At 43.2% G+C, this 19479-nt stretch overlaps 1 protein-coding gene across 3 annotated transcripts in view; it reads right to left on the minus strand.

Annotated features, from left to right (window-relative positions):
- The window catches only part of LOC137379367 (aryl hydrocarbon receptor repressor-like), a 202744-nt gene that overhangs the window by 18197 nt on the left and 165068 nt on the right, over positions 1 to 19479 (minus strand). For all 3 annotated transcript variants that reach the window (XM_068050084.1, XM_068050075.1, XM_068050090.1), the window contains one exon: positions 3867 to 3956. In XM_068050084.1, coding sequence (XP_067906185.1) covers positions 3867 to 3956 — 90 coding nt within the window. The remainder of the gene's footprint in view (positions 1 to 3866; positions 3957 to 19479) is intronic.

A 19479-nucleotide genomic window follows, 5' to 3' on the forward strand; every position in this document is an offset into this window, starting at 1 on the left:
AATCCTCTCAGTTTTTATTGGCAAAGAAATAAATACAAAGGTCAAATAAGAGTATTATTTTACTTGACTACATTTATTTAATAGACCTTCAATTATGTGGTAGCTCTGATTGCTACAAAAAGGACTGTTGTATCAAGGAATCAATTTAATTGCTGTGAGATCTGCCAAACATGTTCCTTCAGGAGTATTTGATTCCGTTGGCATTAGACCAGATAGACTTTTGGATTTACAATGTTTGAAACACGACTTTTGTTATAAGTTTGTAAGGAAATGGGGAATCTTCTTGGCTCTATGGTGATGTCTATAGGATCCTAAAGTACTCATCTGGAAAGTGTGAGACAAGCAGAATGTGGGTAATGGCAAAGGACAGAGTGAGCGCCAGGAGTGTGGAGGTGTTGAATTTGAAGGGAAGAATCTCACAGGTCACTCGATCTTATAGTTTTTTTTCCTTTGTCCTTTTGGATCAGAAGAAACTTTTGCAGAGACAAATAAATTGGAAAGAGCCAAGAAAGAAAGAAAGAGTTTACATTAACATAGGGGCGGCACAATGGCGCAGTGGTTAGCACCGCAGCCTCACAGCTCCAGTGACCCGGGTTCAATTCTGGGTACTGCCTGTGTGGAGTTTGCAAGCTCTCCCTGTGTTTGCGTGGGTTTCCTCCGGGTGCTCCGGTTTCCTCCCACAAGCCAAAAGACTTGCAGGTTGGTAGGTAAATTGGCCATTATAAATTGCCCCTAGTATAGGTAGGTGGTAGGGAAATATAGGGACAGGTGGGGATGTGGTAGGAATATGGGATTAGTGTAGGATTAGTATAAATGGGTGGTTGATGGTCGGCACAGACTCGGTGGGCCGAAGGGCCTGTTTCAGTGCTGTATTTCTAAACATAAACTAAACATTGTACCTTTCACAATGCTCAGTTTGAGTTCTGCTGGGACCACTTAGCCTCAGACCTCATTACAGCCTTTGTCCAAACATGAATAAAAGAGCTGAATTCCAACGGTGAGGTGAAAGTGACTGCCCTTGACATCAAGGCAGCTTTGGACCAAGTGTGACATCAAGGAGCCCTCATAAAATTGAACTCTATGAGAATCAGGGGGAGAACTCTCCACTGGCTTGAGTTATACCTAGCAGAAAGGAAGATGGTTGTGGTTATTGAAGGCCAATCATCTCAGCCTCCAGACATTGGAATTCCTCAAGGTAGTGTCTTAGGCCCAGCCATCTTTAGCTGCTTCATCAATGACCTTCCCATCATTTAAAAGGCCAGAAGTGGGGATGCTCACTTATGATTGCACAGTGCTCATTTCCATTTGCAGTTCCTCAGACAATGGTGAAGTCCATCCCCATGTGCAGCAAGACCTGGATAACATTCATGCCATACAATTGCCAGGTAATGATCATCTCCAACAAGAGAGTCTAACCATCCCTCCTTGACATATAATGGCATTACTATCACTGAATCCTCCATCATCAACATCCTGCAGGTCTCAACATTGAACAGAAACTTAACTGGACCAGCCACATAAATACTGTGGCTACAAGAGCAGGTCAGAGGCTAGGGATTCTGTGGTGAATGACACACCTATTGACTCCCCAAAGCCTTTCCACAATCTACAAGACACAAATCAGGTACGTGATGGAATACTCTCCACTTGCCTGGATGAATGCAGCTCCAACAACTCTCAGGAAGCTCGACACCATCCAGGACAAAACAGCCCATTTGTCTGGCAGCCCATCCACTGCCTTAAACATTCACTCCCTCTACCACTGGTGCACCATGGCCACAGTGTGTAGCGTATGCAAGATGCATTGCAGCAATTTGCCAAGGCTACTTCGACAGCACCTCCCAAACCCATGACCTCTACTTCCTAGAAGAACAAGAGCAGCAGACACAAAGAACAAACCAGCTCCAAATTTCCGTCCAAGTCACACACCATCCTGACTTGGAAATATATCGCCGTTCTTTCATCGTCACTGGGTCAAAATCCTGAAACACGCTGCCCAACAGCACTGTGGGTGCACCTACACCACTTGGACTGCAGCGGTTCAAGAAGGCGGCTCGCCACCATCTTCTAAAGGGCAATTAGGGATGGGCAAGAAGTGCTGGCCTAGCCAGCGACACCCACATCGCATGAATGAATAAAGAAAAACAAACAACCCCTTGATGTCCCAAAGCACTTTACAGCCAATGATGTACTTTTGAAGTGTAATCAGTGTTGTTGAGCATGGATTATACACGGCACTGTGAAAATGGTATACGAGCCAACTGGTTACAATAACAACGCAGAGATTGTGAGCTCATAATCCCATCATGGCCAGTTATGAAACTAAGTTCATAATTAGTGAGAAAGTAGCACGAAAACAGCCGATATCATAAAACATCAAGTAGTTAACCTGTGTCCTTCAGAAACCTCTCACCCTGACCTGTTCGGACCTACATGCGACTTCAATTCCACAATATGTAATTGATTCTTAATGCCCTCAGGGTACCTAGGGGACTACCTTGCCCCTTGCCCACATTCCAAGAATATTAAAATCTAATTTAAATTCTTATATTCTCAGAATGCTATGTAGAAAGGCGATAAAACAGTCCTATTGTAGCTAATTGACACTATTTTCTTAGAATCATATGACCTCAATATTAACCACCCCATGACAGGCAGGAGGAGGTACAGGGTCGGGGTATGAGGGTAACAGTTTAAAAATGGGAATCACGATCCCAATTTGACATGTGCCCACCTGCCATTAGTTTTATGGCAACAGGTAATGTGCTATGCGAGTGGCCGGGCTTGAAGAGACAGGACACTTCATTAACAAAGTGCAATTGGGAGCCTGATTGAAATTTAAGAGCTGCTGGCTGGGTTTCCCAGGGCTCAGGAAAAGTAGAAGCAGAAGCTGTTGGCTCAGGATGCTAAGTGCCTTTTACAGCAATCCTCTTGGCCAGGAGGGTTCCCCCAGCCCCTCGAGGAAGCCTTCGAGCTCCCTTCTCTTGATCGCGGGCTCTACCTAGCTGCTGACATGATCAGCAGCCCACCCCCGATCAAGTCCCAATCTGCAGCCTGCCCTGCAATCATGCACTCCCTAGCCCTGCCAAGCCCTGATCTGCAGGGCACTATTCCCTCTTGATTGCCATGGACTGTCTCCAAGTGTTCCTGGCTGCGGCCTCCTGCTGCTGTTTCTGCCCAGCAGTTAGGCAACCTGTCAACCTGACCAGCTGCTGGTGGGGAAATGAAAAGAATAAAATAATAATGAAATACAGCAGTTAAATCCAGCAGGACCTCCACACGCCCAGTCTTGCTGGATTTCCCCCGCTCCCTACCCACCTCCGCATAAATATCAAGGCCATACAGTCTTACAGTACCAAAGATGCCATTTGGCCCATCGTGGAGTGCACCACTGTATACTTCCTCCGGTCTGAAAAATAGTCATTCACTATTGCCCTCTGCTTCCTGTCTCTTAGCCAATTTCCCATCCACGCAGCAACAGCACGTTTAATCCCATGGGCTTCAGATTTGCTAATAAATCTATTTTATGAAATAATCTTCCAATATGAGCAATTTTCTTTAAAAAAATCTTTTCCTTCCTTTTATTTCCTATTTCTAAATTCTGCGGACGTCTCTTATCCCAAGGAAATGCACCGAGGGCTGTCCATGCTCCTTTTGGGCCAGTTGAGAAGGCAATAGTTTGGGAGGATTCTCTCTCAGATTTTCGTCATGTCCCTGTGGAGACTTGTTTGGTCCTCAGCTCATGTGCTTTGGTCCTAAGATCAGGAACTCAAGGAATGGGAAGGTCACGGGATTGAAACTCAAAACAAGAAGAATGGCATCACTCGCAAAAATGTCATAGTATGTTCAAGAAAAGTACTCCTTACCTGATGAAATCCCAGATAGTCAATGATGGTGGGAGATACGTAAAATATCATTCCATCAGCACTCACTAGCAGCACAAACCCATCCAGTGCCTGAAAAAAGAAAAACCAAACCAGTTTCGTATAATATTGGAAGCATTGGAAACAGATGTGCCTTCAGCTGCATAGGCCCTAAGCTCTGGAATTTCCTCCCTAAACTTCCCTGTCTCCCTCCTCCTTTATGTTGCTCTGTAAGACCTACCTCTTTGACCAAGCATTTGGTCACCTGACTTAAAGTCTCCTTCTTTGACACAGTGTTAATTTATTGTTTGATTACACTCCTGTGAAGCGCCTAGGGACGTCTATTATGTTAAAGGCACGATATAAATACAAGTTGTTGTTCAGACATTCTGAAAAAGTTTGTCGGCATTTCTTAAAAAGACACCCTAGCATAAGCCTTCCCCCATAGGCTTATTCCCTAGTTTGGAACAGTTTTACAAATTGGCAGTTAACTTTCATGGCTTTCATGGCGGCACAGTGGTGCAGTGGTTAGCACCGCAGCCTCACAGCTCCAGCGACCCGGGTTCAATTCTGGGTTCTGCCTGTGTGGAGTTTGCAAGTTCTCCCTGTGTCTGCGTGGGTTTCCTCCAGGTGCTCCGGTTTCCTCCCACATGCCAAAGACTTGCAGGTTGATAGGTAAATTGGCCATTAGCAATTGCCCCTAGTATAGGTAGGTGGTAGGGAAATATAGGGACAGGTGGGGATGTGGTAGGAATATGGAATTAGTGTAGGATTAGTATAAATGGGTGGTTGATGGTCGGCACAGACTCGGTGGGCCGAAGGGCCTGTTTCAGTGCTGTATCACTAAACTAAAGTTCAAACCTAGGTTAAAATGATGGGGTAACAATGTTACTGGGTGTAGGGGCATCAGATGTGCCTTTGAGATTTTGGAATGAAATTTCTTGTAGCTTCTGTCAGTCTCCTACCACAACTCTGGTGGGACAGCAGAGTGCCTGGTGCCTGCTTTCAGGGAGTTCCCATGAGGGGGTAAAATCTCCATTTTCCCCATACCTATCTACACATATCAGAGTGAGCAGGAATGGGAACACTGGGAATTCCTATGGCCACAGCTTGCTGGGGATTCAATGAAGCATTGACAGCCAGTGCGCTGAGGAACAAGACACACATCAGTCACCAATCCAGGCTTACTCGGCCCCATGGCAGGGTTCAGACCAGGATTGGACTCTTATTGTTAGTGTGGGGGGAGGGGGCAGGGGGCACCCCTGATTTCAAAGGACTGCTTTTTGTAGGCACAGTCCCTGATATTTCTCCAAAATTATCAGTAGATTCCAAAAAGGATGTGTTTCATGATTCTTCTAAAAATACAGAACAGAGACACTCCACAGCAATGGATTTTCAATGATGCTGCCTGGTAATTGGAGTCAAATCTTAATGCCAGATTGTCAACATTGAAATTAAACGCATATAAACAGTTTTCAACAGTCTGTCAAAAAAGGTGCACTGTTAGCAGAACCTGGAGATGAACTGATCTCAGTGACTTTGTAATTGCCTTGTGAAACTTGTTACGAGGGAGCTAACAGCTGGAGCGAAAAACAGTGATCAACATTGAAAAGCACCAAAAAAATCACGTCTTGCTAAACTGAGTAAGCGAAATACAGAAATAAATGTTTCTCTCATTCTTTGCCGTTGAAGTCTGAGAACAAAATATGTTTAAAAATGTACAAATAGACTCCTGTTACAACTGTGAGACCATATGGGCCGGATTTTAACCCATTCAAAACTCATCCACTTGCACAGCGTTAAAATCAGGCCACATGTTTCAACTAGTCTAAGGCGGTGTGGTGGAGTATCTGCCTTCACTCACTGGTAGCACTCTCACCTCAGAATCAGATGGCCAAACTCCAAAAACTTAAGAATTTCAGTGTAACTGAGGGAGTACTGCACTGTTAGATGAGACATTAAACTGAAGCCCCATCAGCCCTGGTGGATGTAAAAAATCATGTGGCACTATCCAAAGAAGAGTAGGGGAGTTCTCCTTTGTGTCCAATCCAATATTTACCACTCAAACAAGATTATCCAGTCATTTATCACATTGCTGTTTGTGGGAGCTTGTTGTGTGCATATTGGCTGTGCATTTCCCCATATTACAACTGTGACTAAACTTCAAAAAGTACTTCATTGACTGTTAAGTGCTTTGGGAGGTTCTGAGGACATAGATGCTAAATAAATGCAAATTGATTCTTTTTAAATACTGTCCAATGCAAAAATCAGAGTGCTATGGAAATGGGGTGCTCTGGCAATGCTTTTTTTTTATTCATTCAAGGGCAAAGGCAGCATTTATTGCCTATTCCTAATTGCCCTTGAGAAGGTGTTGGTGAACCATTTAAACCACTGCAATCCTTGTCGTGTAGGCACACCTATAGTGCTGTTAGGGAAGAAGTTCCAGGATTTTATCCAGTGACTGTGAAGGAATGGTGATATAGTTGAGTCAGGATGGTTTGTGATTTGGAGGGGAACCTGCGGGTGGTGGTTATCACTGGGCCACAGCTGAAACTTAATCCAAGCAAGTGCCGCTGTAATGGCAATGGAGAATATTGGTAAAGCCTACAGTCAGTGGTCAGACAAGAGGGTTACAGAGCACCAGAAAAAAAGTGAGATTCCGTTCCACAAACTCACAGTGAGCTTCACTAGAACATGGTGGAAGCCAAGAACATAAAGGTCAGTGCAGGAACGGGAGGATGAGTGAAAGTGGTGAACCTCATAGGCAGCTTACGTTCAATACTTGCAGACAGAATGGAAGTGTTCAAAAAAGTAGCCCCCTGATCTGCATTTGGTATCCCTGGTGAAGAGATGAACAAATCTTGAGCAATGAATCCCCTGTACTGGATTAGAGGATGCATGCAAATTGCTATCTTACACTGGAGGAGTATTTGGGATCCCAGACCATGGTGTGGGAGGAGGTGAATGTGCTGTTGAGGTGCAGGATATGTGATTTGTGCCTGTTGATTTGACATCATCAATATATTGTGACAGGAAATAGCCCAGATAGTCTTGAGATAGGAAACAGGCCAATAAGGCCAGGATGCTTAATGGTAAACGAGTTGATTTCTGGTGTTTTGTAGGAACTACCTCATTTTGTGGGGGTCTTCTTCATTTTAACTGTTGTTAGTACATAATGAATCAACAAGGCGGTGTATGTGACTAGAGGCTTATAAAGATCTTGTGCTTTCATTGACAATTTGTAGAGAAAAATGAGAATGAAAGGTTTGATGAATGTTATGTCTCTACCCAGAGGAAAAAACAGGGTAGTTGCATTTATTTTTCATTATGACCACTGCCTAGAGACATCTAGTATGTCAAGACGTGATAAAACAGATTAAAAGGATTAAGCTGCAAACAATATTTGGTGTCAAATTTGAATTCCTTATAAAGTGAAATAGGTTGTGTCAGAGGGTCTAGTCAAAATCCAGCTGTCTTGTGGGTAGTGAATCAAAACTAACTTGGGCACCGATGGAGGTAAATAGTCTGGGGTATAATGGTTTTTACTCATGCTAACCCTTTAACAAGACATGGTAATAAAATGCAACCCTTGGTGCACCAGTGCACTTATGTAGCTGTAATTATGTAATGTTAAACTTGTATAGAACCTTGGTTAGACCACACATGGAGTATTGTACACTGCTTTGGTCTCAATCTTATTAAAAAATATAGAGGAGCAGTACAGAAGGTACAAAAAACATTTAAAAGGATGATACTGGAACAGAGAGGTTTCAGGAAAGATTAAACATCCTGGGGCTCTTTTCTCTAGTAAAGTGAAGGCTGAGGTGGGTTACCTGATGGAGGTCTTTAAGATTATGAAAAGGTTTGATAAGATGCACATATAAAAGGTGATTCGACTTGTGGAGCTGACCAAAACTATGGGCCATAAATATAAGATAATCACTAATAAATTCAAAAGGGAATTCAGGAGAAACTTTTTTTACCCAAAGAGTGGTTAAAATGTAGCACTTGCTAGATCAAGAAGTAGTTGAGACAACTAACATAGATGCATTTAAGGGGAAGCTATATAAACAACTGAGGGAGAAAGGATTAGAAGGTTATGCTGATAGGATTCGATGAAGAGGGGTGGGTGCAACCTTATGTGCAACATAAACACTGGCATAGACCTGTTGGGCCAAATGGTTTGATTCTGTGCTGCACATTCTATGTAATTCTATGTAAGTAAAACTGAGTCTTTTTTTAATGAACCTGTACAAACTGGTATCTCATGTCATTTAGTAAGATCAGTAAATTTTATACACTGCTCATTTTAGTGAGATGTATGAGAATTTCGGTCTTCACATTCTCTAATTATAATCCTGATTCATTCCTCCCTTAAACTATGACTTTCAGGCATGTGGTTTGAATTTGAACTCATACCAGCTAGTGAAAAATACAGGCACCAAATTTAGACGCCCTGTTGTAGAAACATGGCTCAAGGCCCAGTTGCTCGAGTAATTTATTATTACACCATGTAAAAAATTATCTCTGATTGTCATCAAGGTGTGGGCTAAGATCAGAGTTTGGCTAAGAGATGACTCCTCCCAACACAGGTCTATGTTCCGAAGAAGGGTCACTGACCCGAAACGTTAACTCTGCTTCTCTTTCCACAGATGCTGCCAGACCTGCTGAGTGATTCCAGCATTTCTTGTTTTTGTTTCAGATTTCCAGCATCCGCAGTATTTTGCTTTTATCTATGTGATACAGTTACTATAACACTATAGAAATATCTGTATATGACTTAATACAACAGTCTTATTTTCTATAAAACATGTTTAGTTTTTGAAAGTCTGGTAATTTTGTTTATTTGTTCTTCATTGAAATATCATGGCCTCTGATAAATAATGCTGTGGATTGTGTGTTATTTCATGCTTAGCGAGCCATGGTCCATAAAATAGAAGGCTTACTGGAAAGGAGCAGTTTTAGCATCATTGCATGTAATGCACTGTTTGAGATTGATTAAAGTGTTAAGGTAGCCTGTTTCTAGGAGCCAGGTTGCTGGGAAACAGATCAAAAGTAATGTAGGATAGGCACAGCCAGCTAGCTACCAATCTGAACTTTATCAATCTAGTGCTAAAGAAAGAACTTGCATTTATGTAGCACCTTTCATGTCCTTAGGACATCTCAAAGTGCTTTACAGCCAATGAAGTACTTTTTAAGTATAATCATTGCTGTTTTGTGGGGAAACATGGCAGCCAATTTGTCGCAGCAAGCTCCCACAAACAGCAATGAGATATTGACCAGATCATTTGTTTTAGTGGTGTGGGTTGAGGGATAAATGTTGGCCAGGAAACTAGAGAACTCCCCATCTCTTCAAAATAGTGCTGTGGGATCTTTATCTCCACCTGAGAGGGCAGACAAAGCCTCAATTTTACATCTCAGTCAAAGGACATCCCCTCTGACTGTACAGCATTCCCTAATAGTTCCAGGACTGTCAGCCTAGATTTTGTGCTCAACTCTCTGAAAGACAGACTGAGGCACAGCTGATGTGAACATTTGGCATTGAGAATATTCTGCTTTGTGTAACAGTGTGAACACACCTCATAGCTGCGCAGCTTGCACCTACAGCCAATGCAGTTTCCTGAGCTGCTGCTAAGATGCCTCTTACCTGCACTGGCCATGAAGCCGTTATTTAGGGTGTGGGGAAGAGCACTAATATTTCCACCTCACCAGTTAACTTTCGTTTTGCTACCAAAATGTGCCAGCGCCTGGATCAAAATCCTGGAACTTCCTACCTCACAGCACTGAGGCAGCACCTTCACCACATGAAACATAGGAACACAGGAGGAGGCCATTTAGCCCCTTGAGCCTGTTCTGCCATTCAATGAGATCATGGCTGATCTGCAACCTAACTCCACATACCCGCCTTTGCCCCATATCCCTCAACACATTTGGTTAACAATAATCTATCAATCTCAGTTTTAAAATTGACAATTGATCTAGCATCAATTGCCATTTGAGGAAGAGAGTTCCAAACTTTTACCACCCTTTGTTTCCTATATTCACCACTGAAAGGTCTGGTTCTAATTTTTAGACTATGCTTCCTAGTCCTAGATTCCCTGACCAGTGGAAACAGTATCTCTCTATCTACACTATCTGTTTCTCTTGATATTTTGAAAACTTAAATTATATCACCGCTTAGCTTTCTAAATTCCATGGAATACAACGCAAGTTTGTGTAACCTCTCCTTGTAATTTAACCCTTGGAGTTCAAGTATCATTCTGGTAAATCTGCACTCTGTCCAAGGCCAATATTTCTTTCATAAGATGTGGTGTCCCGAATTGCATGCAGTACTCCAGGTGTAGTCTAAGCAGGCCTTTGTATAGCTATAGCACAATTTCTACCCCTTGTATTCTAGTCCCTTAGATATAAAGGCCTGCATTCCATTCCCACTTAGAAAGACAAGGGCAGCAGGCGCATGGCAACAGCACTCTCTCCTCGGAAAGTAGTGGGTTCGAGCCTCACTCCAGAAACTTGAGCACATAATCCAGGTTGACACTCCAGTGACATGGAGTGCTGCACTGCCAGAGGTACTGTCTTTCCGATGAGATGTTAAATCCAAGCCCTGTCTGTCATCCTGCTATATGGATACAAAAGATGCCATAACACTATTTTGAAGAAGAGCAGGGGGGTTCTCTGCCAGTGTCCCGACGAATATTATTCCCTCAACCAACATCACGAAAGTAAACAGATGATCTGGTCATTAACTCATTGCTGTTTGTGGGAACTAGCTCTGTACAAATTGGCTGCTCTGTTTCCTACGTTACAACAGTGTCTATACTTTAAAAGTACTTAATCAGCTGTGAAGCGCTTTGGGGTTGTAAACGGTGCTATAGAAATACAAGTCTTTCCTTTTTGTAATGTTGTCAACTCTGGTTGGAAGTATCCCTGAAGGTTCCACCAGACAGCCTCTTGCCTCCATCTGCCCTGCTTGATCAAACAGCCTTTGTTCTCTAATACTTTTTATAATTAATAAATGAAAGCGTTCAAAGAAAATGAAAAAAAACAATATTTTAAAATGCCCCTACGATTTTTCTCTCCAGCTGCTTGCAGCATTGTCTAGCAGATTAATTATTAATTCCTGAATCTTTGGAACAATCCAGGAGGGTTGGCACCATTGCTTGTGATGTGGGGTGAGTCTGTCAGTGTCAGGGGAAGGGGGTTTAGGATGGTGTTTTTGGTGGGGGAGATGTTTCACCAGAACACGGTGCTCCCCATCTGTGTCCTCACCTTTGACCTGTTCTTTCTCTTTACAGATCTGTTGGGCCCCTGTACTTTGCAGCATCCTCTGCCTTAATTTCAAATCCAATTCCCAGGCTTCCTGTTTTCTATCTCACCTTTCCCTAGGGTCTTCCACTGTCACAGTGCTTCACACAACCTTTGTTTCTTTGCTGCATTTAGGTGTCAACCGTGGCTCAGTGGTAGCACTCTCAGCTCTGAGCCGCAAAAGCTGTGCTTTTAAGTCTTACCCCAGGGTCTTGAGCACATATTCTCGGCTGACACTTCAGTGCCACTACTTAGGGAGTGCAGCACTGTCAGAGGTGTCATCTTATAGATGAGGCGTCAAACTGAGACCCCATCTACCTCTCAAGTTGGCGTAAAAAATGCTATTCAAAGACGAGCAGGGGACTTCTCCCCCGTAACCTGGCCAAAAATTATGCCTTAACCAACGGCACCAGAACAGATTATATGGTCATTTATCACATTGCAGTTTGTGGGGTCTTTCTGTACACTGATACCTACATTACAACAGCGATTACAGTTCAAAGGTACTTCATTGGCTGTGTAGCACTTTGGGATATGCTGAGGTTATGAAAGGTGCTATGTGAATGCAAGTTATTTGTTTTTTTATGATGTGTCTCCAGAAAAAACAGATTGCTGCCTTATCAAAGGAAACACTCTTAAATCCTGTAACATTAAATTTAAAAGGACCGACACCTGCTCGAGTTATGTAGTGTCAACATTTAATAGAAGCATCCGATAAATGAAGAAAAAAGAATTTGAAAATGACATGGAAACAGATGGGAATTCCTGTAATGGCCTGCCGAAAATATATCCTTATTCCTATTTTCTCTTCATAAGTGGGACTTGAGCCAACTAGCCAGAACTTCAAAGTTATTCCATCAGGGTCAGGACATATTAAAGAAGATCTGTTCCAAACAACATTTCTGAATAAAAGGGAAAAAAATAATCATTGGCATGGCGGCCCCTGGAGAAATGGTTTCCATAGTAACTCCAGTACAATTATAATGGCCTCCAGTCATTCCCTGCTGTGAACTGTTTTTAAGTCACGCAATTTGGCCACCACATTCCCAGGGTCATTTGGCTTTTGATTTGCCTGGAACCATTTCACTTAAGATACTGAACTGTCACTCCTGCTAACTTGTTGATCAAATAACACAATTTATTGGGGAGTAGCAAGATAGAAACTGGCTAACAAATATCATATATTCAAAACCCAGAGCAGACTCAATCAGTCACATGCTTCCATTTTCATGCACCTACTATATTTTTTTAAATATTTCTTTGCATTACCCATGAAACAATTCATTCATTAACGTACATCACAGTGAAATGCGAGGCAGCCTGAAAGGACATTGACTTCAGTCTTTCAGGCAGATATTGCCTGACAGTGATCCTTCTGTTATTAAACCACCCTGCCACCATAGCCCCCACAACTGACTTCCTCTCTCTTCCCATCCCAAAGTTATTGCTTTACTCAGTGTTTTGGTTTCAGGGACAACGTTTGGGTCACTTGTCCATGGGGCCATTTTCATGCATGAGTTCTGATGTGAGTGCTGAGAGACTATTTATATACACACACTTTCTAGCAAGAGTCACAAGATAGCCATCTGGTGTAGTGTCGCCAGGAATTAAAGTTTAATCTTTAAGACATGGTTACAAGCAACCCAGAAGAAACATCATAAGGGCATTAAGAACGATTGGATTTCTTCTATTTTCTTCAAAAACTTTCTTTACTAGTTATAAAAATATTAGAGGTAAGGAAAAAAGGCTGTTTGATTGAAAGTCAACAATCTAATTGAGTAACAAAGACTGTGGCAGCAAAATTTGGTTGTATAGCAGCCATATTTTCCGCACTACAGGTACCATTTTGGGTCCAAAATAGTGTTTGTGGTGCTCACGCACTTCTGGTTCTGGGCACACTGGCAATGGCGTCCTCACTCTGCTCTGAAACTGCAGTTCAGGCTACAACAGGTGGCAGATTTCAGTGATCACCTCCTTGTTGAAGCTGTAATATCATACACTGTTCCTTAGTGTGGGTTGAGGAAGGAGAATTGCTCCCCGAAGATCCTGGAATGATAAGATCTGCTCCACCTCCTCCTCCCTCTTCAAGCAGTTTGTTCTCCTCTGTGTCGCTTCTGCTCCCTGTCTGCAGGCCAAGGGGGACACAAAATATTGCACTCATGTCTGGGAGCAAGTGGTCTGAGCAGAACCCTTGAAGTCAGAAACAAGGCCTTCAGTGCATGCCACACAACTCCCTGTAGACTTCATCAACTTTAAATAGCAGTACAAGCTACCAAACACTTCTACTAACTGAGCAACAGCCAATAGAAATCAATCAGCAAATAATCTGATAATTGATGATCCCTTCAAAGGGGTCCTTCCTGCTGCTGAAAGCATGTTCATCCGTACAAAGTTAAGAGAGGGCATTAGTTGAAGCGTTCAGGTGGAATATGGTACTTGTAATGTCAAATCAACATTACATGTTGACTGACATCACGATATTCTTCGTCTTCATACTTCCAGCACATGCTTCCTGCACCCACACCAACACCCTTACCAAAATGTCATTCAGTGTGCCCAGAACCAGAAGTTTGTGAGCACCACAAGCATAGCTGGAGGAAGGCTGCTGACTTTCAGTGGTGGGGACTGTAGATGGCCTTGCAGGACGACCTCAAGCAGCTCTGAGCCGAGAAGGCCTGGCTTCAGACTGCACCACCTCGGCATGGGTAGCAGCAGTTGGGGCTGGCTGGTTGAAGACAATAGCAAGGGCTCTGTAGGAATGGCAGTTTTGGGAGAATGAATGCTGATAACCTGAGATGGGGGGGCCACCACAGCAATTCTAGCAATGTGTTGAATGACAGATTGCTGGACTGCTGTGAGACTTTGCAAGTCCCTTTGCACACTAATATCCACAGCTATGATGGCAGTAGTTTGAGCTTGCGTGGCAGCAAGCTAAGCTTGCACGACTTCAGTCTGAACTTCCATTGTATTAGCCAGACGTTGGGTGGTTTCTGCTTGTGCTGCAATGGAATCGGAGATGTCGACCATCAGACGCTGCATCATGGTTGGATTTGCTAGTGTTTTCATGGAGTTGGCCACCACTTACACATTGGAAAGGATGGGCTCCAAACTCTCTGCAAAGCCCTGTGCCAAGTCGGTGATGGACTCCTCCATGCTCCTTGACAGTGACCGCAGGCTTTCATTGCCAGGCCTACCAATGCACCAATCATTTCAGAAAGTGTACCCACCAGCCTTTTTCTGTAGGTGCTCCCATCGAAGTCTACATCTGAGTCCTCTGCAACAGAACTCATCTGCAACCTTGTCCTCTGGTTAGCTGGCACCTGCACAATCCTTGTCCCCTGCCCTGACTGGAGGCCACTCATGCCCAGTGTCACATCAAATGTAGATCCCACCTCCAAGCTATCTTCCAAAGTACACACCCTACCTGAGCTGGTGGCTTCAAGTGTGAGAGCAAGAAATGGTGTTTCTTCATCACCACTGTGTTTCTGCTCTTCCACCACTGCCTGGCCAGGTTGCAATTCTTGGGTATCTGTAAGGAGAAAGGTCCAAGGGTAGCTTTGTGGTGAGGGAAGAGGGGGGGGGGAAAGTAAGAGAGGCATGCTTACACCAACTACAGCTTTAAATTAGAAGAGATTGTGGGATGAGGGGGAAGTGGGATGTGAGAAAGAGGAGTAAGTATGAGTATACCACCATCTTCAATGGTTTCAGCTCTACCGCTGCCCACAATCTCAGTCATGGCCGCTCCAATGATGGTGAGCACCATCTCCCACCGGTTAGTTTTTGCTGCCTTTGGTGTGCGCCACTTTGTCTTGCAAGACAGAGAGAGGTGTGTCAGTGAATGCGATGCAATGTGTTTGGGTGATGTGGCTGTCCTAGTTCAATAGTTGACAGTGTATGTAAGCTGTGGGTTGTGTGTGAGGCTTGCAGCTGTGCTATGTGTTTGAGGGTGACATGAAGCTATCTATGAATGCTAGGTATGAGTCATTATTGATATAGATTGCTGGTAGGTGAGCAATGGGAATGTGGTGTATTGAGCAGCATGAGGGGCTCATGGTGCAGTTGGTAAGATATGGAATTTGAAGATGTATTTACTGACCTTTACCACTTGTGTGAGGTCATTGAACTTCTTGCGACACTGCATCCAGGTCCTCAGGGCTCCTAGCATTCACCGCCACAGCTATCTGCCCCCACTGCCTTCTGAGAGTTTGTGTGGCAGGTCTCCTAGTCCCCTGTGGATGGATGAAAACTCTTCTCTTCTGCACCTCCTTGACCAAGGCCTCTAGTACAGCATCTGAAAATCTTGGCACCCGCCCTCTGTCATCTTCTTGCTCATTCTCTCTTGTGCAAATGGTACCAGTACCTGCTTCAGCCAGAATATACCTCCTCTTTAAGTGATGCAGGCTGACTTTAAGTAAAGCAGGCTAGCTTTAAGTGGTGCTAGCCTCTCACTATTTTGTGCCCCCTGCTCAGGCATGCAGCCACTCAACAGCATGCTCAGCGTTGGCTGCACACTGCAATCAGTTAAGTGAGCAGACAGCACAAAATGTGCATCAGAAGTAACAAGCGCAGGTTGATAACGCATCACAATTCCTGTGCTCATTTTTTGACCGTCTCGCATTTCACAGCTTATGCTTGCTTGCCAATTGGTGGGGGAGGTCTGGGTGCTGTGAGGATGGAAGTATCGGGCAACCAATAGCAGGAGAGTGGGGTGGGGCGGTTGGAAGCGGGAGGTCATGTACTGAACCATCCAGGAATATATCTAAACAGAGTTGGATATAACCAGGAGGAGGAACCTTGTTTGATTACTTTCTCCCTCATAAGACTAGTTGTTGCCTCTAACTGTTCCCCTGACTGAGATTAGGCAACTCGCGAGATCAAAACCTGAAAACTTCTGGCCTATTTGACTCGGTCTATGTGATGTAATTAGCCATTGCGGGAGTGCCCTCTGCTGAGCATCAACAACAACACCAACTTGTATTTATATAGCACCGGTAAAGTAGTAAAAAGTCTCAAGGCGCTTCACAGGAGTGGAATCAGACCAAAAACAAAACTAACATCGAGCAAAAGGAGACATTAGGTCAGGTGATCAAAAGCTTGGTCAAAGATGTTGGGGGTGAAATGATCTATGCCAGCAGCCCGAAAAACAAATAGGCAACTGATTTTTTCACCACGCCAGTTATTTTCTATTGATCTTAAAAATATTGCCAAGATTTTTAATTTCAAACCATGTAAAAGCAACAGTGCAACTTGGAAATGAGTCTCCAAAAAAGCATTTGAACTATTGTTCTGTGAACTTCAATGGAAAGATCAGGTGTGGTGAAAAATCAGCTGCCAATTCGCTACAAGCCTGTTTCGCACCGCTGGTGTAGACTAATTTCAACCTCCAGATGTCTTAAGGAGTGTCTTAAAGGAGGAGAGAGAGCTAGAGAGGTTTAGGGAGGGAATTGCAGAGCATAAAACCTGGGATGGCTGAAGGCACGGCTGCCAATGCCCTCCCTATGTATCTCCACCCCTACAACCCTGGCTGCTTGTGCATCCCCTATTCCCTTTGCCCCAGCATCGGTGTCTGTGCCTTCAGTTTTCTAGACCCTAAGCTCTGGAACTCACCCACAAACCTCTCTGCTGCTCCCCACGTTCTCCCCCTTTATTAACCTACTTAAAACCTACCTCTTTACCAAGCTTTTCTTCACTGCTTCAAATGTCTCCTTCTTTGGCTCGGGGTCAATATTTGTCTGCTTACGCTCCTGTGAAGATATTTCTTATGTTAAAGGTACTATATAAATGCAAGTTGTTATCTGCAGGGAGCACATAGTGGGAATTCACAACTGCTTCCATTTAAATTAATGGATGGTAATTAGTGGGATGGCAGGGTGGATGGGGAAGATGTGCTGTCAGTGGGTGCATTCCTGCAGCAGGATTGTGCATTAATTACATATACCCTATTGTGTCACATTAAGTGGTAATTTCCTTGGCAATGATTGGCATATTAGATGCTCCTTCCTGAAATTCCATGGGGGAGGGAGAAGAGTGGGCGGGGGGAAACATCTATGACCTGTATAAAATCAGGTTCAATGTGACAATTGCTCATCAATTTGAACTTGGCACTGGAATGTGGCAGAAACCTTGCAGGACTAGTTTGGCAACATACCCAAATGTTCTCATGGGTCTCATCATGAAGTATTTAAACTTTGTGTGAAAGCACTTTCTTCAGCTAGTGAAAATAACAAAACTCAAACAAATACATTGCTAGAAGTTGGAAGAAAGTTCCCCAAGAGGACAGACCCACCTATCCTTTGAAATTAGCCTTCAAAATTCAACTTCAGATTATACTTTTGGTTTGTTTTGAAACCTGTTGCAGCCTGAACTGCTTGAATTGGTTGATTTAATCCATTAGGGGTGTGATAGATTTCGCTGCATCACTTAATTAGTGATCAGGATTACTGGTTGAAATATTATATTTGTCAACTGTCTTTTTGTGTTGGTGTGATCGAGACACACGCATTGGCCTCCATATTAACGTGGAGATGGGATCTGAGTGGGGGATGGGGGAATGATAGTGGGCGACAAACGTGCAAGATCATGGGATGCATGGGAATGTCCAATTTCTATACAAACTACAAAGTCCAAGTCACTATTAACTTCTCTTTCCACAGATGCTGCTAGACCTGCTGAGTGGTTCCAGCATTTCTTGTTTTTATTTCAGATTTCCAGCATCCACAGTATTTTGCTTTTATTTTACTATTAACTTATTCATTGCACAAAGCTTATTTTCAGCTTGGGTAGCGACTTGCACATCAAAATATAGAACGTGAAATTTCTCCGCAGGTGAGCCACAGAGATTATTCTGGTATAATAAAAGCAAAATACTGTGGAGGCTGGAAATCTGAACTAAAAACAAGAAATGCTGGAACCACTCAGCAGGTCTGGCAGCATCTGTGGAAAGAGAAGCAGAGTTAACATTTTGGGTCAGTGACCCTTCTTTGGAACTAGCAAATATTAGAAATGTCAAAGGTTATAAGCAAGTGGGCTGGGGGTGGGGCAAGAGATAACAAAGGAGAAGATGTAGATAGGACAAAGCCACATAGCTGACCAAGAGGTCATGGAGCAAAGGCAAACAATATATTAATGGTGTGTTGAAAGACAAAGCATTAGTACAGATAAGGTGTTAATGAACTGAAGATTGAACAGCAGCAAGTACAAACATGAAAAAAGTGGGTAAGCAAACTGGACAAACTACAATGAAATGAAATAAACAAAAGAAAAAAAATTGTAAAAAATGTAAAAAAGAAAAAAGAATAAATAAATAAAAAATAAAAGTAAAACGGGGGGCCCGTCATGCTCTGAAATTATTGAACTCAATGTTCAGTCCGGCAGGCTGTAGTGTGCCTAATCGGAAAATGAGATGCTGTTCCTCGAGTTTGCGTTGATGTTCAGTGGAACACTACAGCAAGCCCAGGATAGAGATGTGAGCATGAGAGCGGGGGCAGTGTTGAAATGGCACACTGCCCCCTGCTCTCATGCTCACATCTCTATCCTGGGATTGCTGCAGTGTTCCACTGAACATCAACGCAAACTGGAGGAACAGCATCTCATTTTCCGATTCGGCACACTACAGCCTGCCGGACTGAACATTGAGTTCAATAATTTCAGAGCATGACGGGCCCCCCATTTTACTTTTATTTTTAGTTATTTTTTTCTTTTTTACATTTTTTACAATTTTTTTTTCTTTTGTTTATTTCATTTCACTGTAGTTTGTCCAGTTTGCTTACCCACTGTTTTTTTTCCATGTTTGTACTTGCTGCTGTTCAATCTTCAGTTTGTTAACACCTTATCTGTACTAATGCTTTGTCTTTCAACACATCATTAACATATTGTTTGCCTTTGCTCCATGATCTCTTGGTCAGCTATGTGGCCTTGTCCTATCTACACCTTCTCCTTTATTATCTCTTGCCCCACCCCCGGCTCACTTGCTTATAACCTTTGACGTTTCTAATACTTGCTAGTTCCGAAGAAGGGTCACTGACCCGAAACGTTAACTCTGCTTCTCTTACCACAGATGCTGCCAGACCTGCTGAGTGGTTCCAGCATTTCTTGAGATTATTCTGGTGTCATTTGTGGCTCAGTTACAGCACTCTTGCTGCAGATTGTTTGGATACGGGCTTGCCACACTACAAAAATACTTCATTAGGTCAACTTTTCAAATAGGAATTTCACAATAAGGTTCAAACTGAAACATTATTCCTTCCAGTAATCTAACAATTCAAATAAAGCAAATGAAAAGAAAAAAATTGTTCTGTTGGACAAAAGCTCG

Source organism: Heterodontus francisci, chromosome 2 (genome assembly GCF_036365525.1).
Source record: "Heterodontus francisci isolate sHetFra1 chromosome 2, sHetFra1.hap1, whole genome shotgun sequence".
In the NCBI taxonomy this organism is placed as follows: domain Eukaryota; kingdom Metazoa; phylum Chordata; class Chondrichthyes; order Heterodontiformes; family Heterodontidae; genus Heterodontus; species Heterodontus francisci.